This window comes from Coptis chinensis, chromosome 8 (genome assembly GCF_015680905.1).
Source record: "Coptis chinensis isolate HL-2020 chromosome 8, ASM1568090v1, whole genome shotgun sequence".
NCBI lineage: Eukaryota > Viridiplantae > Streptophyta > Magnoliopsida > Ranunculales > Ranunculaceae > Coptis > Coptis chinensis.
The window spans coordinates 48,244,065-48,266,322 of NC_141463.1; the positions used below are offsets into that span (position 1 = coordinate 48,244,065).

At 38.3% G+C, this 22,258-nt stretch overlaps 3 protein-coding genes across 12 annotated transcripts; 1 reads left to right on the top strand and 2 right to left on the bottom strand.

Annotated features, from left to right (window-relative positions):
• Window positions 1–7,670: 7,670 nt before the first annotated feature.
• On the bottom strand, window positions 7,671–8,925 carry LOC147481752 (zinc finger BED domain-containing protein RICESLEEPER 1-like). Its single transcript, XM_086579029.1, has 2 exons — window positions 8,232–8,925; window positions 7,671–7,759 (listed from the first exon to the last, which is right to left on the bottom strand). The coding sequence occupies exons 1-2, from the start codon at window positions 8,923–8,925 to the stop codon at window positions 7,671–7,673; spliced, it is 783 nt and encodes a 260-aa protein (XP_086435155.1).
• LOC147481753 (Pentatricopeptide repeat (PPR) superfamily protein) lies at window positions 7,806–22,108 on the bottom strand. 10 transcript variants are annotated; one of them, XM_086577426.1, is made up of 9 exons: window positions 18,821–22,108; window positions 18,224–18,678; window positions 16,539–16,771; window positions 16,245–16,449; window positions 16,078–16,169; window positions 15,884–15,988; window positions 15,389–15,786; window positions 13,014–13,083; window positions 7,806–10,257 (listed from the first exon to the last, which is right to left on the bottom strand). In XM_086577426.1, exon 1 carries the CDS (start codon window positions 21,707–21,709, stop codon window positions 19,700–19,702), a length of 2,010 nt encoding a protein of 669 aa, XP_086433552.1. In that variant the 5' UTR covers window positions 21,710–22,108; the 3' UTR covers window positions 7,806–10,257; window positions 13,014–13,083; window positions 15,389–15,786; window positions 15,884–15,988; window positions 16,078–16,169; window positions 16,245–16,449; window positions 16,539–16,771; window positions 18,224–18,678; window positions 18,821–19,699. The 10 variants fall into 10 exon arrangements, with proteins under 10 accessions (XP_086433552.1, XP_086433550.1, XP_086433545.1 ...); XM_086577424.1 differs by lacking the exon at window positions 13,014–13,083 and having other exon boundaries at window positions 7,806–8,150; window positions 8,232–8,354; window positions 8,454–10,257; window positions 18,224–22,108; XM_086577419.1 differs by lacking the exon at window positions 13,014–13,083 and having other exon boundaries at window positions 18,224–18,673.
• LOC147481754 (uncharacterized) lies at window positions 14,113–14,556 on the top strand. Its single transcript, XM_086579030.1, has one exon. The coding sequence runs from the start codon at window positions 14,113–14,115 to the stop codon at window positions 14,554–14,556; it is 444 nt and encodes a 147-aa protein (XP_086435156.1).
• Window positions 22,109–22,258: the final 150 nt, after the last annotated feature.

Genomic DNA, 22,258 nt, shown 5'->3' on the forward strand with positions numbered 1-22,258 from the left:
AAAGACACGGTCTAAAAAATACAACTTAAAACCTTTGCACTCGTCATATAAGGTAACAGAACCTCCTAACGGTGTCTCAACACACAAGGGCTTAGATAAAAGGGTAGTTTTAAAACTTTCTTTCTCAACATACTGACGAGATATAAAGGAATGTGAAGCATCCGAATCAAACAAAACTCTGAATGTAAACTGAGATGAACTAAAGGTACCTTCAACATTCCCAGGTCCTGGCATAGCTGCATAGGCCCTAGCACGAGTGACTGGTGCTGGTGCTCTGTTTTGCTGATTACCCGGCTTGGTAGGGCAATAACGAGATAAATGGCCCACCTGCTTACACTCCCAGCAAGCCCTTTCAACAGGAACTATGGCTCGAAGCGCTGGTGCTGGTGTAGGTAAAAGTAATGCTGCTGGTCGATATGGAAGGGCGGGAGCTTGACCTCAAACCGGGACCCCGCCTCGCATCGATTCCCCGAGGTCTATAGCCTCCGCCTCCCGTGGCCTATAACCACCCCGGCACGGCAAATCCTCCCCGGGGTCGGAATACACCCTCGCCGATGAAATCCTCCCCAAACCCCCCCGGGATGGTGGTCTCTCAAACGGAGCCTTCTCGAGGTATATCATAAGGCCTAAACCTATTCAGCGCTTCTCGCTCTCAAAGGCCTAGGACCAACAACTGGTATCTCACCAAACTTCCTCTTCCCTCTCGACTCTCTTAGGGCTGCATTCTGCTCCTCATATCTCAATGCCAAGTCCAACACACGATCAAAAGTGTCCCCATCAAAAGGAATCGACTTGCTGGACAAGTGACTCTCTAACCCACGTATGGACTTTTGGTTTTCCTTCTTGTCAGTATCCACAAGATAGGGAGCAAACCTCGATAACTCATTAAACTTGGTCACGTACCCAGTCACAGACTTCCCGTCTTGAGTAAACTCAGAGAACTGTTGAGCCAACTGCTCTTTTACTGCCTCCGGAATGAACTTACTCTCAAACTTAACCTTGCAGTCCTCCCAAGTCAAAGTTCTAGTGTCCAGACTAGGGGTGAGAGCTTGCCACCAAAACCTAGTAGCGTCATCAAGTTGGTGAGCTGCCAACTCCTGCTTCTGAACCTCAGTAAGCTACATACGCTCAAATACATTTTCACAACTTTGAATCCAAGACTCCGCTGCAATCGCATTCCCAACACCAGTAAATCGCTGCCCACCAAGAGTACCAAACTCCTTATTGCGCTTAGCAAAAGGATCTCCCTGAACAGGATGGTTATTCTGCATAGCCTGCAACAACTGATCCAACTGTCCTCCTGACATCTGTACTGGAGTGTTCACTGCAGGTCCAGTAGTATTACCATTACGTGTTTCAACCATGATCTACAGTTCAAACAAACTCCTATTAATATTCACATATATCCAAAACTCTCAACACTATAACCCATATTCCACATCCGAGGATAACTTAGACTTTCTCAATCTAAGCTAACCTAGGCTTTGATACCAAAATATCACAACCCGAATTTCGAAACAATTGCAAAGTGAATATTTGAAATATAAATATCTCAAACATCACTCAGTTCAATTATCTAAAAACGCAGGCTCTGACGGGGTGGATACAACACATGTCAAAACCTAAAATCCACGTCATACAAGAATCAACTTAAATTAAAATAATCCCATAACAATTTTCCACCATCACTTTATTAAGCTTCTCCCGTCCAAACAAAACATCAAACAGACTCTCTGAATAATAGTCTTCACTACCATGTTCTCATGTCATGCTGAAAATATAAACTACGTTATTACATCCTTTCAATAAGAATCAGACCTAATAAAAGAACTAATGGACTGCTCCAGGCAATAATCCAAATCACACGCCGTGGTTCCACTGCCTTCCACCTATGTTCCCAAGAACACACCCACGTTGCCAAAACAAAGCAAACATGGGTCAGCAAAATGGAATTTGTTGGTATGAGTAGACTAACCACATATAAACATTTCCAATCTTTACTTATCCAACTAACACCTTAAAAATATCATAATATAATCATTCTCAGTTTGGAAGACAGGTAATTCCGTCATTTCAACCGGCATAGTGTCTTCCCAATCAAGACTCCCATCTTATTAACTCGTTATAATAACTTGTTTTAATAACTAAGTAATTGAACTAAAACTTACCGATATCCACTACTGTATTAGGGTAGGACCGCGTCCCTGCACAAAATATTATTAAGTCTTACCCTCCTGCAAAAGAAAGTTAGAAATTTTATATAACATATGTAGATATCCTATAGGTATTCAAATGTAAGCCCAAACACACTCGCATAATCAAATCAATTTCTCTTATCAATTAATCAATTACTTTTCTTATACACCCACCCTTTAGTACCTACTCCACGATTTGCACTCCACACATTTGCCAAATCACACATTCCTGTGTGCCTCTCTCCCACCGAATACCACAATATCATAGCCACATCTGGGCTTTCATACACATATTTCACAGCCTCCTTGGGCACAAAACTCAGGTCATTCCCGCCACATTCAAGGAATACCTATCATATCACTAACGGGCCATTCATGGCACATTCAATGATGCCCTGGGTCATTCCCGCCACATTCAAGGAATACCTATCATATCACTAACGGGCCATTCATGGCACATTCAATGATGCCCTGGGTCATTCCCGCCACATTCAAGGAATACTCAAACCTACATTCATGTACACTCAAGGAATACAACTAACCCGCAAGGCGAATACCTTAGTTTCTCTTTAGGGCAGTCCAAACAATTTGGTCATTCATGGCACATTCAATGAATACCCGGGTCATTCATGGCATATTCAATGAATACCCATATATAACGCAAACAAGCCATTTATGACACATTCAATAAATGCCCACCTAACATATGACATCATCAGTCATAAAACCCAATTCCAAAACTTGAGGCGTGGAGAGTTCTAAAAGGGTGCGGTAAATTTGTTTACGCATTATTGAACTTTATTATATATATTATTTTAGAGAACTAAGGAGTATCTTGTTTCTTGTATTTTTGGTTTACGCGTTATTAATTTCATGGATGTATAAGTGTCATAACGTTGTGTATCATAAAAGACTGACATATCACAGAGTAGTAAATACACGTACACAAGTATATTTAGAAAGGTCTTAGCCTAAAGTCAAGCATGCTAATAATCCTAGACCTATCCTAATAGACCGAATCATAATCCGAGGTAAAAGTCAAATTTGGGTCAACTGGTCAAAGTCAACCCTGGTCAACAGTCAAAGTCAACCTACCAATAGTCAACAACAGTCAACCAGCCAGGTCAATAGCAGTCAACCAGACCTAAACTCCTCTAACCCAAAAGCCCAGAGACTAAGGCCCAAAGTTTAAACTTAAGTCCAAAAATGAAAATCTAAAGTTTAAAACATCTAAGCCCACATGCCATATTCCAGCCCAAGCCCAAGCCCAGCTAAAAAGAAAACAACAGCATGTTTTCTTCTCCTTCTTCCTCCTCCCTTCACCAGAGCCTCCACCACCTATGCAGCCACCACCGGCCATCTATATCCAATATGAACCCAGCGGTTTGGTTCCTGGAGAAAAACCCCATGTACCTATACCAACAATTCGTGATTCCCTTATACTGAAAAACTCGGGATCGACACCATTAATGGCTTCTCTGGAGCTTCAACAGCCCCACCCAATCTAGTATTTAACCCTTCCACTACAACCAATACTAAACCAAGAAATACAACTTAATAACACAAGAGTTCAAACAACAATCCAAACAGGCGACGCCATTAATGCTCCCTCCAAGCTTCGACAACCCACATCTCACGACACCAACAAATCACCGTCAATTCAACTCACTAAGATGCATAGATACTTACCTAGTTCACCTCGACATTTACAGTAATCATAATCAAATCAAATTAGGTACTCGTTTTGTTTCAATAGACCGGGCAAATTTTTTGGAGACACTTTCGAACTAGAGAAAACAGTAGTTAAACCATATAAATTTAAATGTAAAATTTATCATCTGAACACAATAGGTATTCTCCAATTCCTCCGCATACATACAGAGTGAGTAAACACGGAAGCTTAACATGAGTAGTAAAGCAGAAAACGTATATCATTATATATTTGTCGGTAAACCCAAAACATGCTGTAAGAATAATAAAAGTAAGAACTTTCATGTTCAATTGAATTGAGGTATTCTTTACTCACCCATATTACGCTCCAACTATCAGCTAGGTCTCAGAATAAAACTCTTCCTTTTCTTCTTTCAGTAAAACCCCTTTTTTTCTGTATAAAACTCTCCCTGTGTTTTTCCCCTAGAAACTCTACGTGAGAAAACACCTTTTTTTTTTTAGTTTTAAAGACCTCACCGAAAAACAAGGATAACACTTATCTACTTACTTACGGGACTTTTATCCCTAAGCTGATAGTTATCATATATCTGTTTTATCTATTATTATTATTATTATTATTATTATTATAGGAAAAAAAAAAGGCGGGTGTTATAGGGGCGGACACAGAAGGATTGGTACCCTATCCCAACATCCTTGGTACTTTTCTTTATTAAGTACTGGGAGACAATATCACGGCTTGTTAGATGGGGTTCGCCGGTCCTGTTGTAGTAGTTCGCGGCGCACATGACTCTCCAGAAATTGCTAATGCCTTGGCAGGGAGGGATGTTGAAATGGTTACACACCTCCACATCCAATACGGTGAGAGGGAGTCGCAGCCCTGTAATGATCTGCCCTACGGTCACTACTAAGGACCCGAGCCGCAGTGGGACTAAGTAGGGATAATGAGTAACTGAAGGCACGTGCTCTATCAGAATGTCTGTTGGAATTCCGTAGGCATCCCTAATTGCACTCAAATTAGGTCTACGATATCTAGAAGGCGGCAATAAGGGGGCAAGGAAGCAGCCGAAGGTGGATGGGGCCGCCACAGTGGCCACAGGAGGTGGAGAGGCCACCTCAGTAGATCTAGAAGACGAAGAGCCATCGGAGGGAGAGGAGGAGGGGTTCTCGGAGGCCGTCTCCGACATCGAGAAAAAGATGAACATACTCAAAAGGGGAAGAAGATACTAACAGTTGTAAGGTAATGAGGGAGAAGAGACAATACCAGCAATAAGATAAGAAGAACGAAGACTAAGAGAAACAAACCTGAACCTGAGCCCAACGATGACGAAATCTGACTGGAGCCAAGCCAAAGGGGAAGAAAGGGCAGTGAGGTTTGGGAGATGGAGAAAGGTGTAGAGAAATAGAAGCTAAATGAAGAAAATGGGGAGAGAATGGAAATGGGAGTTTAAATAGTGTGGGGGCAAAATGGTCATTACCCAAGTGCGGAAACCGAAGGGACGGCAGAGGAACCGACAGGAGATTGACACGTGGGGTACAAAACACAAGGAGACGCAGAAACGGCGCGCACAATGAGTGCCCTGCACGCACGCGAACACCGATGAAATACCAAAAGAGCCCAGATAAAGAGAAAGAAGAGAAGGTTCTCGACCCTGGGCCAGTGCACAAGGTCGCGGCATCGAGAAGGGGCATCTGTAGTGGTATGGTCTGTGACTACTGAGGTCAGAGGTCTAGGGACTGATGCAAGCCGCAGTATCGGGAGTCGGGGAATAGGGGATAGCTAGGAAGAGTGGGCCCAAAGCAAGTTAAGCCGAAGATTTGAGGGTACAGTATCGAACTGCGGAGTGCAAAGGTACAGTGGAACCCTACACGTGGAGGATCGAGAGGCGATAGATGGGGAATAGGTGGACTGCTGTGAGGAGAGGGAGGGGGTATAAAAAGAACAGTGAGAGGAAAAGATGAAGGAGGAGAAAAAGAAAGAGGGAGAGAGGGGACTGGATCTCAGTAAGCATACGCTCATACAAGCATAATACCCAATTGTTGCTCACTTGTAATGTATGTTTATTATTCTCAATTTAACTTCGGTATAAGGAAAAATTAAGTAGAAAGTCAAATGTATTTACACGTTACCTAATTTGATTAAATGTATTTACACATCAACGTATAAGTTAAAGATAAAAACGAATTAATTTTTGCAACCACTTACCTCGTTTCTCCCATTTTTTTTTATCTCTTTATTAAGCAACACAGAAATTTAACTTTCACCACAACTTCTCAACTATCACAATATTATTCATGGACTATTAGCAATCTCTTCTCTCAACACAATGTCTCTTATTTCTTTTTTAATTCTCTATTTTATGCAATTCTAGCAAAGTTGATAAAACTTTTGGGTGATGATACTAGAGGTTTAGGGTTCGAACCCCGCCAATATCAAAGAGTTACTGATCTCATTTAAAACAGGCTTGCCAATTCAAAAAAAAAAAAAAAAAAAAAAATCATGGTTATTAGGGCTGGCAATGGGTTGGATCGGTCTGGATATTTGAAAATCCAAAACTGTTATGCTTTTCAACAGTATAGATCCATAACCTTACCAGACCCAAATGAAAATTTGAAATTGAGAACCAGAACCGGACTGAAATTTTTTTCTTGATTCCGGACCCGATCCGTTCGGAACCAATAACCTTAATTTTGATGGGGTGGACCGGGTCTTTTGTAATTGAATCCCAATTTGTTTTTTCTAAGAGGTAATATAAATTCAACCATAACATATTAAGATGTTACAACTTACAAAACTCTAACAACCAAGTCCGCATACTAAAGGAAATAAAGTAGTAGTACAAGCTAAACCACTCGGGCACTCAGTGCAATTTATGATGTCCTGCCTAAAATCTAAAGCTGCCCCCAGACGCAGAAGAGACCAGAACTCACTTAATTTTCTTCTTGGGTCTCAAGTGATTGATATGACCAAGGGGTGACTTCGGATCGGATCGGATTAAGTTCATTCCGAATTTTTTTCGAATTTTTTCGGAACCTAATATATAGCCAAATCTGATCAAATTTTTGTTCGGATTCAAAATATATTTCCAATTTTGGAAATTTGGAATAATTCGGAAATTTTGGAATACATGGTAAATTTTCAATTTTTTTTACAGATCTCTTTACTTTCAATTATTTTTGGAAAAGAAAACTTGACATCACTAAATTTCAAAATATACAATAACACTAAAACACTTTGGAACTTCAAAAAAACAAGACTTTACATGTAAAGAACTAACAAAAGCCTAATACATGTAAGAGAGAGAGTCAAGTAGCGGCTAAGTTATGTTGTTTGTTTTGTTTTTGGAAGTACAAAAACTAGAAAATGAATGAACGGTCGAGATCTAACCAAATGGACAGTGGAGATTTATTAGTTTATAAGTACATATTTTTGGAATAAATTGGCAATAATATTGAAAATTTTAGATCGACTATATATATCGGAACTTTCAGATTGGATATCGGATCAGATTGGTTTTTAGTTATATCCGAATCTGATCCAATATTTTTTTGGAATTTTCAGAAATTGGAAAATTGGATATCGGCCCATGAAAATTACACCCGTACCAATTTTGGGTCGGATTTCGGCAAAATTGGAAATTCGGCAAAAAGAGACACCCCTAATATGACCACATTTCTTCTTCTTGCAATTTACTAACACTTCTTGCAAATCATCTTGTCTTGATTATACTTCCTAGCCAAAGCCATCAAAGAAGGTTCAATAATTCCACCTCTTAACCTCAACACCAAATGCAAAGTTGACTCTTTCTAAATGTTGTCAGCTAAAGTACGTCCATCTTCTAGTTGCTTTTCAGCAAAGATTAATCTCTGTTGATCAAGTGGAATACCTTCTTTGTCTAAATATAAACAATGCATAGAAATAAAAAAGGCAACACATAAATAAAAGAAGAAAATTTCCATTACTCAATGAAAAACCAATATAAGAGCTTACAATCTTGCTCTCTACGCCCACTCTTGTTTATTAAAAAAACACTCTTGTTTATTAAAAACATAAAATAAATAACGTGCTGCCCACTCTTGTTTATTGAAAAAATAATAATAAATAACGTGCTAGGAACTGCATACATCCCTTATTAACTTGTTCCTGCTTACAAAAAAAAACTTGATGTTCCTACAATCAACAACTTCCAAACCATCCTCTAGTCCAAGCCCCACCAACCTAGTTCATCAAAGCCACCGTTTCGTTGTCGACATCCATGTGTGTTATTTGAACAGTGAAAGAAGCTACTTTATCAAGTCAAAAACCAACTTGAGAAAACTAATATCATATATAATTTGACATAGTAAACTTTTAAAATTGATACATACCTCCAGTATCCGAATTCAACCAATTTTGTGCACAAATAAGAGCTTGCAATGTATCTGGAGTCAAACAAGAACGGTACTCGTTGAGCACCCTACCACTAGTGCTGAAAGCTGATTTAGATGGGACTGATGAAACAGGAATTGTAAGAACATCACGTGCTAGCTTAGACAAAATAGGATACTTTGGACTATTAACCTTCCACCAATTCAGTATCTTGAACTCACCATTAGCAGGAAATATGGGTTCGTCCAAATACTGCTCCAACTTAGGTTTTTGTGGTGCACCATCATAACCCTCCTTATTATGGCACAATGTTTCAAACCTTTTGAGCTTGTCCTTACTAATCCCTGTCATTGCTTCACTTGAAGAGCTGCCATGGAAAACTTGAGTAATAATGCTTGAGTTCAAAATGAACTCTGAAGCATACTCATTATATAAGTCAAACAAAGTACCTCGTATTTGACTAACATAAATCACATTGTCAGCTCCATATATGAGATTATAATAAAACTGAACAAACATCATTTTGAAGTAAGGATCCAAAACCACTGCCACAACTAAAAGCACACTACAAACATACCAATACTTCTTAAATTTTTCATACATTTTCTCCGCCATCAGAATCACCAATGCATCTTCATGATTTAGCCATTGAAACAAGTTCACATGAATTTTACACACTTCAACAAAATACATATTTGCGATGGGATAATTAGTACTTGTATATCAAATAATTCATTACTAACTTGAAAGTTGAAACAATCAAGAGATAAAACTAAAACAAGAAACATGTAAAGAAAAAAAAATAGTCTAATTAATAAGAATTAGTAGTTAGTGAACCATATACCTGAAAGAGTTTTTGTCGAATCATAGAACACCTTCAAACATCCAGAAATCACCTCGGCCATTTCCCAATCTTCTTTGCTCGAGTTCGTTAAAAAGTCGGACTCTCGCTGTTCCAATTGACAGAATGCATCTTGATACAGCAATGCACGTTTAAGCATTTTATAGGTCGACTTCCACTTGGTTGGAACATCTAGGCAAATCTGTTTTGTTGTTGCTACCTTCACTTGGTCGACTGCATATTTCCATTTGAGTTTTCTTTGTGGTGTTCCCTTCACAAACTCTCTAATCTTAGAGAGTGCAGATCCAATAACAAATAAACCATCTTTGACAATAAGATTAAGAATGTGAGTGGTACAACGTACATGTAAAAACTTTCCCCCAAGGACTAACAACTGATCACGATTAAGAATGGCTCTAATCTTGGTTAACATTGCATCATTATTAGATACATTATCAACAATAATAGTGTTAACCTTTTTATCCACAGTCCAATCTAGCAAGCATGCCATGAGAACCCTTGATATCTCATCAGATGTGTGAGACGCTTCCATAAACACAAAACTTAAACTCTTTTTTTGCAAGTTCCAATTGTTATCTATGAAATGGCCAGTCAAACAAAGATATGCATCTTGTGTTTCAAAAATCCATAAAACAGTAGTAAAACTGACTTTACCAGAAAAATCATCAAAAAAATTGTTAAGTTTTTCCTTCTCTTCTCTATTTATTGTCAAAATATCACTCTTGATTGTGTTTCTAAAGATTGTTTATGAAAATATAGAAAAATTCATGAACAAGAGTGATATTAATGCTTTGTTATCATTCGTGCTTAATCAAGTCGGCTTCGACTTTGATCAAACTTGGATGCTTTAATAGCACGAGTTCCATCATGGACATCCTTATTAGCAAAAATTAGTGGCTGAAGCATATCTTTGTTTTTCATTATAGGACAGGACTTCAAGTGTTTTGCTAGATGACTAAAACCATTTTCATTAGATGCAGTAAACTCCTTCCTACAATGCTTACAAGTAGCAATGTCTTTCCCTTCCGATGATTTTTTCTTGTCAAAATCATGCCACACTTTGACCTTGCTTCCTTTTCACTCCAGAAGGTGGAGATGGAGCTCAGGAGCTCAGCAGGGGTGGCATTCTCAACAATAGGAATAGGATTACTCATAACTTCACTCTGCACCAAACAAGTCAAAAGTAATATAAATTGGTATCTATCAATATGATCTAAAATAATAATTAAAAATAATGTATCTAAAATATATGAAATCTAAGAGGCTTACATTAAGAAAACGTTGGATTGTATGCTACTTTCTTGTGATGGTAGTAGTAAAAAATGAAGTATATATAGATGATTATAGAAAATTCACCTTGGCAAGATATCATACCCTTTTGATTTTTTTGGAATATGCACTAGATAGTTAGGAATTCAAATCTTAATTGCATGATTTGTGGTTTGAATGGGCGTGATGGATGATTTGAAATCTAAATTTGTAAGGGAAGATTTTTCAATAGATAGAAACAATCTTTTTTATTATGTTAAAAAGTAATACAAAATTGACGTTAAAGAAGGAAATGGGAATATCCGGCAAGAATAATTTGAACCTTATTTGAACCGGATCGGGTCCAAAATGGTTCGATCAAAACTTAATCCAAATCCAATCTAATAAAAGTCCGGTTTTGATTTTCAAGCTCGAAACCCGTCCAAAATGCTAATTACCTATCCCAGACCTGCTTTTATTGGTTCAAACTGGAGTGGATAACGGTTCTTACCCAACCCATTGTCAGCCCTTATTTATCCCTTACCCTTCGGGCACCACTACTAAAAATAAGATTTTTTGTCGCGGGCGGCCAGTTGTAGTGGCGAAAAGTCCAAAATTTGTGACAACATGTGTTTTGCCACGAAAAATCTTTTAGTCTCGCTCGAGGCAAAAAAATGTGTAGAAAGAAATTTGTTGCTATAACTTTTGCCACCGCTGCAAGAGAATGAACATTTAGCCGCGACCATGTGGTAGCAAGACGTTTTTTATTTGAATTAGTTTAATTTTTTCAAAATAAATTAATTTCTTTTTGTTGCGGGCACGACATCCAAAAGTATTTATTGCCACAGTCGTGGCAATATATGTTTCTCCAGACATTACTTTTAGTTCTTTTTTTACAGTAAATAGCCGCATCAAGATATTACTTTTGGTTTTTTTTTTTTTTAGCAAATGGCAGCGGACAAAAAGTGTATATATATATATATATACTAAACCACATAAAGCTATGAATGAGAATCTAAACTGAAATTTTATTTCACATGGAAGCTATATAAACCAATTCCAATCACTACCAAAATAAGATAAACAACAATTCATCTTTAGAGTATTTCGGTATCACACAAACAAAAGTACCAAAATATCTACACAAAAAATCCTTGTGATGAAAGTTCAAAATCTAGCAGTACGCATGCGTAATAGTACCATATTCCGCCTATCAGCGCCAAAACCATGAAGTTCGGAATCAATCATGCATGTACAAGAAGCCATCGATGTGCATGTATTTTTTGCGTAAACAAACAACAATTAACACAAATTTAGAATTTGCAAGAACTCATGTCATCTGAGTATCATGAAATGACTTTTAAAAGTTCATAACACACATTGGATTAAAAGTTAAAACAATACTTGCAATTTAAAGCCTAACAGGTGGTTAGGTTTAGTGGGACTTATGAAGATGAAAGAGAGTAACATAGGAACAGTAAACTAGATGTAAAGTTTGTTTAGATTCCCTAGTAATGTTTGTATGCAGAAGCCCGTTACACACACTACTCTCCTATACATGAGCTAGAAACACACATGCTTCATAAATATACACATATTAGTATATATATATATAGCTGGATTTAAAATGAGAGGATTGTTTTGCAGAGTGTAGACTACATTGACACAAATGACTGTTATATTCCATAGTCCGATCTAGTTATGGAAACTCATGAGAACTTAAGTGACTATCTGTAATAGATGGCAGCTATCAATAGTTTAAGAAATAAGAAGTACACAGAAAAGATCGACGAAGAAAAAAATATGACAGTGGGAAGTTAAATGAAGTTTGTGAAGAATTCAACAAACAAAAAGGATAAAAGCATACTTGACCTACGCAACAACTTGGAAACTAATGTATCACATATACCATTAGTTTGCATGATCTTCAATTAATTTCATGAACAAGATTTATTTTCTGATATCTATAATTCTATATATATAATTTTAACACATCAGCTAATTATTAAGCGTTCCCTTAAACGCATAGAGTCCAAAGATCCCTAAGGTAGAGACGCAGAGTTCAGGGGTAGTAACAAATATTACTCTGATCTTCATTTTCTGTAATCAACATGGATATTTCGGATTGAATTGTCATAACTGAATTGAATATTAGTGCTATCCCAGAATAAGAACATGGTAGGTCACCATCTTTGTGGAATAGAGACCTTTCGATAGAGGATCAACGTGTTTTGAAATCATTTAGACAGAGGAGAAAAGAAATAAGAACACCACCTGATGCAAAGGTTTTGTCCCAAGGAGAAGCAGATAATATGAGCTCAAGAGCAAGGCAGGAATAGAGGAACATCCACAAATCCCTCCGAGCGATTTTCATCCTTCCTCTCTATAGAAATAATCAACTTTGCTAACTTTACCTCAACTAAAACTTTGATACATTAGATCTCTCCTTGGAATTTTAAACTAAAGTTAAAGACAGAATTTGCTTTTAGTTAAACAGGTGATCCCACCCCCACCATAAAGAATATTTACAATGGATTGACACTGTCTTTATGATAAACCACCAGTCTTAGGTTTCCAACCAGCTGGGATCATAGAAATTTCCACAGTAAAGAATGCAGAGATGATTTAGAAGCTACATACACAGACAATGTAAAAAAATCATCTTACTTACCGAAGGCCGGTGGAAGTAACTTGATCCCCCCCACCAACACAATTGGAGCAGAGTACAGAAAGAATTTTCACTGTAACATAGGACCATGCATTAGTACAAAAAGGCAGATAATGGCTGCCATGGCTGTTGTCTTAACAAAAAAGGTGAGAAATTGGTTTTTCTCCAGTTTTCAGAGACTCGAGTAATGAAATCAAAGGTACTCTGATTGGGGGCTTGGGGCTCACTACATGCTATGTGACTGAAAGTCAGGCAATTGTGGAGAGTATCATGCAGGCGGTACAAATGGGTTGGACCAAGCTATGGGTTCAAACAGATTCAAGGGCAGCCGCACAAGATTTCCAAAGGAATCAAGTTCACTGGCAATGCAAAGCAACTTGGGATCAAATAAAAAACAAAGTGCAATGGATTACAATCTCTTCAACCTGGAGAAAAACCAATTTCTCACCTGACTAATGTGCTAGGAACACAAGGAAGAAAAGGGGACAACAAATGACCCAGAGAGCAGTACAGAGAGCGAGGAAGAGATGGCTAATGAAGTTCAGAAATGCTCCAATGAAAAACAGACTGTAACCTACAAGAGAATACAAGTACTGCAACAAGGAGACAACAGGTTCACGCACTTGCAATCTGAACTAGTTCAAAAATAACAGAAGAAGGATAAGCAGGTAGTAAAAAATCACCGCATGAAAGGAATGATAAGGTCAGGTCGAGCAACAAGGAAGAAGGGGGACTAAATCAAGTCTCTTTATTCACCCTCAACTACTTAAATGATACACCTCGCCTGCTGGAGTATGAGGGGCTTTAACAAAGCTTTTATGTTACTGCAAAAGTTGGGAATTAACAGAAGGATGGCAACTAATTGGCAAGGAGAGTTATTGTGGCTGGAGGTGGTTACCAAAGGGAAAGGATACCAGCAAGATGCAACACGACCGATGTGGAATGGGATTAACTACTGGAGCTGGAAAACACAAAATGAAAGAATATTTCAGAATAAGATAACTTATATTCCGAAATTGGTGAAATCAGTGATAGAGGATACGAGGATTAAGCTGATGGCATTTGACATCAAGATGGAGAGAGGACAGAAGCACAACAGTTCATGGATACTTGGAATGTTCATGATCAGTTCAAGAGGAAGCAGCAGAAATTATGCAGTTGGAACAAGGCAGAAGTGGGTGTAAATAATCTCAATACAGATGGTACTCTTCAAGGGATGTTGGGTGGATGGGCAGCAGTCATTCGCAATGAGGAAGAAGAAGTGGTTGCAGCAAGTCATGGAAAGGCCAGCAAGAAATCCATAGAGCTGATTGAGATGCAAGCAGTGGAGCAGGGACTCAGTAAGGCACTAAGGCACGGCATCAAAAAGATCAGGGTGCAGGTGCAAACTGATTCCAGGACCGTGGTTTTTTTCTTAACAAAGGGAAATCAGCACATGTGGCAAGCAGAAAAGTTGATAAGGAGTATTGAGCATATGAAGGAGTCCTTCGAATTTTTTGGTATTGAACATGCATTCCGGGAATCAAATAAACTAGCTGATGCTTAAGATAGTAATATTCCCACAGCTAGTTACATAGAGTTACTTCCCAGTTCTTTTACATGAGAGAGTGAGAATGTAACACACTATGATTTATTTTTTATTATTAATAAAAGGGTAGGGGACCTCTATAAAAACCTCGCTTACCGACCAAAAAAACAAAAAGTGCTAGGAACGGCGCAATGCTACCTAAAGGGTCCAAGCAATGGTGGAGTCATAGAGCTGCCTTCATAACCAAACTAGAAGACCCGAATCTTAACTACTATAGATTCACAACGTGAAATATACCGAGAATATTTGCACAATAGTGCCTCCATTCTCATGAGCTACTTCACATGTACTGTAACAACTTGTAACCCATTCTTTTGCTATTTATACAAATTACCCTTTAGAAAAAAAAATGTGGTTTTATTAGTATTCACATCGGGAATTTTATCTAGTTGGCATCACAATTGTCAAGTGGTCTGCCACTTTGACCTCTATTTGATATAAACAATTTGATCAATTTACTGAACTACAATCTTAGGGTACAAAAAGAGAAGTTTATTGAAACCAGTGTATATTGGGTTCTTGACTTGAATTCTAAGCAACTACTTAAATAGTATTTGGACTCAAAGTCACAAGTACTTGATCTTAAGCTCAAAACCACTTCTAGAACTAACCAAGTTGCTATGAAATCTACGCTAACTACTTAAACAAATATTTGGATTCAATGGCTTAACAATATGCATCCAGGAAGGTTTTTTAATAGGGCGAAGATAACTACAGACTCTAAGAGACCAACTCAGATTATAAAGAAAAAAGAATATCCATAGACAAGAAATTAAGCATGTTTACATACCTGCGTGATACCATCTAGGCAAAATTAGCCACCTTTTGCATAAGTCGTGCTTCCATGTCCGCATCTCGTGCATCCAACTGCCTCTTCATCTCATCTATTTCATGTTGCCTTTGCTTATCTTTCTCTTGTGCTTGCCTCTTAATCTCTTCAATCTCAAGTTGTCTTTCCTCCTCCTTCTCTTGCGCTACTCTTTGCATTTCAGCCACCTGGCTTTCCAGGTCATTCACACGATTGTCTGAAGATAATCGGGAGCCAAAGTAGCTAGTTGGTGTTACACCTCGTCCCTTCAACCTCACACGTCCATGCCGCTCTGGAGGCATCACTTCCCTATAAATCTCATCTGAGAGAGGTAGTTGTGTCCCATGTTCATCTATACCTGCTAGGTCTTTCATTTTGTCCTTCGTATTCCAAAAAAAAAAATACACACACGATATTAAATACAACCGAGTATGATATTTAAACTGAAGCTATTACTAAGATCAAATTGTTACATACAATGTATTCTCTTGATTGATCATCAAGAGCATCATGTGTTTGTGAACTTGTATGAGTCCTCACAAAAAGATCTCCTAGGGTAGGGGGTGCTCTAGCCTCCTGACTCTAACCAAACATAAAGAAATTTATTAATTGTTAATTACTAGTCAAATTCAATGCCGCAGTAGGAAAATAAAAATAATAAGCAAATGTACCATTATCTCTTCAAACTGGGAAAACTTATTTTTCCAGCAGCATGCTTCGCTATTTGCTTGGCACGGTTAGCCCAGTTACATTTAGAATTTGCCTACACAAAAAGATCTCCTAGTTAATATTGTACCCTGTAAAAAATACTTAAGTTAAACATTACACTTTTTCTTACTTGATGCTCCGGAGTATCCCAAAACTCCACAAGTTGAACCCACTCCTGTTGCGATAGTTGCTCTGGCCTATGGCTTATACACTCTTCATGTGGCATAGCGGGTATAAAAGTTCCTTTTCCATTTACTCTTTTTGTTTTTGAATTCATCCTCGGAAATCAGACCCAAAGTAGGCTCCTTCCGGGTCTCATCAAGTTCCCATTTATCCTAAAACAACAGACAAAAAGATCTACTAAGAAATGAAATAGACATTTTTTTAAATTAGCGCAAATGTGTGCAGATCCAAATGTTCATACCTTAATGTTATCCCATAACCACTCTTTGTCGCCTACATCTTGGAGCTCCTAATTTTTTGTCCAATCAAATCAACGTGACGTTGCCATTAATACTCCAAGAGATTCAGAGAACAAGCTTGGATGTTTCCGAAGTCCTACTGGTTGTCTGCCTTTCCATACCAATTCCAACTTTGAGCCATTTGGTTAGTCAAATACCTTAGGAAGGGTAGAAGTGCCCCTAACCCACTTTCCAGCTGTACACAAGCCCAAAGCTTCATTAATTAAACATCAGACAATAATGAACTAGAATGTTTAGTTAAATTCTCTGTTTTCTCCAATTCATAGTTATTCCTTATCCTTGGTACTGCTGCACAAATGAAAGTGATCTCAGTGATGAGGAAGAGCAAAAGGAGTGGGAGACATTCTCCCAGAAAGAAATATTCAGATGATGAAGAGTGGGGTGAATATGGCTTGTAGGACCCAAACTATGACGGGGATGAACCAATCAATGAGGATCAGCTTGACAATGACTATAATGATGATGATGATGATGATGATGATAGTTCAACTGGAAGTTCAAGTGGTGATATAATGATGATGAGGATGATGAAGATGATGGAGAAGATGAGGATGATGGAAAGACAACGAATAAGATTGAATCTAGTCTGATGGTGTTTAAGGTTTTCTGCTATTTTTGTTTTTTTGTTAGTTTGGTTATTCGTCTTTGTTGAATGTTAGTGTTAGATTTTGTGGAAGATAGTGGTGGTTTGTAGTATAGAAGATGTCAACTTCTTCATTTGATAAAAAAAAAATCGTCTAATAATTTGATTTCCTAATTATTTTTATTTTATGTTCCTAGTTAATTAAATAATTAATTAAAAAAAACAAATAAATCATGCCCGTTAATTTCCTCGATCACGAACTGGATGAATTGTATCTCATTTATGACGATCTCGATGCAATCAAATCAAAATCGAAAGCAAAACCCAATGTGGACTATCAATCTAAAATTCTAAACTTAATCTCGACATAGCACAAATCTCTTGAATTTTGGTGATTTGACAAATAAAAAAAAAATCAAATTTAAACCATTAAGTTAATCTTGTTCGCTCTTCTAATGTGTGTATGAAATTGTGTGATTGTAAACATCAAATCATGTGGGGACAAGAAATTTAGAGGAGAGAGAATCGGTGGTAGAGGAGAGAATATTTATTGTTTTAAAAGGAAGGGAAAAATGGTCAAAAAACTGTTGAAAAAGTCAAAATTGACAACTGTGGCATATTGGAGCACAATGTGAATTATTGGGGGCCGTTTAGGAAATTACCCAAGAATATATGGGTTTTACCAACTTGTAATTACTTTGGCTAGAGAAAACAGGTACATAGCTTCCTGCCTTTCTACTAAAAAAAATATGTACATATAAAAAAAATTACCTAGCTAGTATGGGTTGTCATCCCAAACTTTGGAATATCAACTCTGAAGTAATTTACCCAACTTTCCTTCCACTTCTTCAAAAACTCCGTAAAATACTCAAATGGGAGTTTGGGTGATCTAACCCAACATAAACACTACATGTCCGAATCTCGAATAAAATCCGGGGTCCATATTTAGATATTCAGACAGTAGCCAAAGATGGTCCAAGGACTCAAACACAAAACACAGTAAAATATTTTTGATAAGTAAATTTAAATGGTAAGTGTAGTTACCTGTATCAATGGCATGTACATCCTTTGGAGTTTGGACTCGATAAGAATTGCCCTCAAGTAGATTACTGATTGCATTCCAATTTTTTCCAATTCTGTTGGTTGTTTCCTCATTAATCTCCACTGGCATCCTGTCAAAGTATAGAGGCCCTCTTCAATTTCTTCTGCAGCTTCATTCAGACTTTCAGACACGATGCTTTTTCAGATAACATTTCCTTCTGATTGATTGACATCCCTTATCAGCTTTTCTACATGGTAATAGAACCTCTGTAGTCAGTTTGTTTTTCCATTCTATGTATCCCCATGCTAACATACAACATCTTCCATTTCATATCACCAAGGACCTCTAAGAGCAAAGTCCAATGCACCAGCTAAAACAGGTGCAAAATCGTTTTAGGCTAGTTGGCCCAAAATCAGAATCCAATCCGTTGCTATCCTCTTTGTCATTTTAGTCTGAGCTACATGCACAGGTAATTGTGGCAAGGTGTTAGAAGTCGTGCTATTTGCAATTTTCTGAGAACACTGCAAATGACTTGTTTTTCAGTGTGCACATGTGGCGAAACACAAAAATAATGCAACAGTGGAATCAACTTAACTGACCATTATAATCTGAGAGGGAACCAACCACGAATTGCACCATCAATTCCTAGAATCGTTTTTAGTAGCTCTAAAATTGTGGGATTCCAAATTCAGTGGCTAGAAGCCTAGAATGGTAATCAACCGCCTACCAGCTCAGGTTCTTCATCTGACACGACAAATAGAGCTGTGGTGGACATATATTCGTAATTCAAGCAGTAGCATCTTTGAAACACAAAATATTAAAATTCATCCAACATCTGTATTTGGTGGATGTGAGCTTGAAACTTCCCAACCAATACTTAGTGGAGGTCAATGAGAAAAACCCCAAGTCAAGAATGCCACGTCTAACTAAAACCGTGAGGGCGTCAAAAGGAGCAAAATATGCTTCAACCTGTGTTGCAGCATGGGTACGGGACGGAGTGTCTGGTTTGGACACGGGTACGACGATTTGGACACGGCGAGATCTGAGAATTAGGGTCTGTTTTGCTTGTGTCCGTACCAGTGTCCGCAGGACACGGGTACGCAATACAGAGGAAATTAGGGTGTACCCATGCAACAGAGGCTTCAACACACAGTTGAGATTTAATTCTGAATATGAAATACCCTTCTATATATAAAATTGCCAAAGAAATACTAAAGTGTACTTTCTCATTGTTTTTACTATGGAGCTCAGTGTCAAGCACCCCCACATTGCTCCCTCTGATCCACCAAAGTACTACGAACTTGGTGCTTATGGTAGTACAATTAGGCTGAATCTTGACGAAGGACACAAGCATTTGATAGTCAAATGCCAATTCTTGGTAGCCTCCCAAAACAGCAACAGAAAAGCTCTCAACTTTCTGCCTTAACGTATTTCCATCAAGTCCTAAAACAAAGTCATACCACCACCTTCATGCACACTTAGTTTGGAATGCAAACACTCTCCTCATCTAACTCAACTATCGCCACATAACTCTCTTTTCCCATCATCTGAACCAATATTTCCAACACAACAAAAATCTCTTCCATCATAGGGTTGGAACCATCGCCAGCAATGAAACTCACTACCCCACCACTAGTCTCAATCCAGCTACAGCCAGGAACTTTTTTCAACCCCATATTTTTCATCTTCTCCCTAACCTTTTCAGCTTCTTCCCATCTACCAGCTTGAGAATACAAATTTGCCATGATGATGTAATTCCATGAGTTTTCTGGTTCGAGTTCAAACAGTCGATCACAGACAAACTTCCCAAGTTCCACATCACCAGAAACTGAAACACCATTAAGCAGTGCACCCCAAACCTTGGCACTTGGTTCAAGAGGCATTTTTGAAATGAAATTCGCTGCTTCCTTAAGCATTCTGGCACGGCTAAGGACTCCAACCATGCAAGCATAGTGCTCGACAGCAGGATGGATTCCATATACTGGCAACATGCCGTCAAAAATTTGGCGAGCTTCATCTACAATCCCCACATGTACACAAGCTGCCAATACTGCTGTAAACGTGACAGGGTCAGGCTTGACTCCACATATACACATCTTAGAAAAAAGAGTTAAGGCTGTATCAGCATCACCATGGGCAGCAAATGCCGAAATTATAGCAGTCCAGGCAATCACACTCTTAGGGCTGCACTCTGTAAAAACCTGGAGTGCACCATGTAGAAAACCAGATTTCGCATACAAATCAACAATTGCAGTGGCTACATATATGTTTCTATCATAATTGCTCCTAATGGCATAACAATGTATCTGTTTCCCGCCTTTTAAATTTGAATAATACGAAAAACATGGAAGAACACTTGAAAGTGTTACAGAGTTTGGTCTACAACCTCTTCCTTGCATTTCTCGAAGGAATTCAATGACCCCCTCATGGCAGTTATTCTGAACAAGACCTGAAATTACAGCATTCCACGTACTCAATGCTGGGCTCTTAATTTCACGAAAGAGTTCCATTGCCTTATCAACAAACCCGAGATTCATGTAACCACAAACCATCGAACCATAAGTAACATCATCCTTCTCTTCCATCTCATCAAACAACTCCCTAGCATAATCCAAACTTCCACATTTTGCATAAAGTCCAATAATTGTATTACAAACTGCAGCATCCACTTCAATCCCATTATCAATAATAAAACGATGAACTTCCATACCAAAAATCAAATCATTAGACTGCGCACAAGCTTGAAGAACACTCACCATCGTAACACCATTCGGTCGTAAACCTTCACAGCCCACCATTTCTCTATACAAATTCAAACACTCTTCAAACAACCCACCTTGAGAATACCCAGCAATCATAGAATTCCAAGACACAACATCTCTTTCCTTTACAACATCAAACAACTTCCTCGCAAAACCCAACTGCCCACATTTCGCGTAAAACGTCACTAAAGCATTAACAACATAAACATCACACTCATACCCATGTCTCAAAACAAACCCATGTACCACTTTCCCCGAACTCTCCTCAGGAAACAAAGACGACAACGCTTTAAGTAGACAAGTAATAGAAAAATTATCTGGTTTGAGACAATGGTTCAAAGATGTAGATAACAACAAAGAAGAAAACAGTTTCAACGTGTGTGCATGTTGTTTATGTAAAGAGTAAGCAATAAACATAGCATTCCATGAGAATATATTCTTTTCAGGAATATCATCAAACACTTTACGTGATTCATAAAGGTGGCCAGTTTTTGAGTAAAAGGTGACGAGTTTTGAGGCGAGGAAATTGTCTGGTGTAAGTGGGTTGAGTATAATGTGTGCATGGATTTGTTTTCCTTGGTTAATCAGACGATGATTGGTGCAGTGTTGGAGAAGATGGCCGCATGCACGGCAATCGAGGAAAAGACCATTTCGTCCTTGTTGGTAAAGATTGGGGGTGAGGCGAAGTCGTTTTTGACCTGATGCTGCTACTACTGCTTTCTTCATCCAAAATTACCCTTGTCGAGATAATTAGTTATTAGCTTTCATTAGAAATATGTTATCTCGAATCTAATATACTAGTATACTGCATGGCAGTGGGGAGTGAGCGGAGCTGCGGGGAGAGAGAGAGAGTTGGGTGAAGGAGAAAGGGTATGGAGGGCAAGAAAAAATGAGAGAGAACTTGAGGACAGAGAGACAGAAACTAACCAACTTGGTTTTTGTCGCATACCCCCCTTCTGCCAAGATCGTTCGCTCCGCTCACTCAATTAGGAAATTTCAAAGATCTCGAAACGAACAAGGTGTTTTTTGTTTTTGAGAGAGAGGAAAATATGCGCTTGGGATTGCGTTTTGAGGTGTGACATGTGTACCCTCCGAATCATTTTGAACGAAAACCTAATGACATGAGGGGGTTCACTTGAATTAAATAGTTTCTTAATAAGAGCAATATTAGGAGAGACACTATCATAGCATCAAACACTAAATTTTTAATAATTTGGTGTTTTTTCATTTTCAAGAGAGACACCTTTTGATAAAAACATTAAAAAAACACCAAAG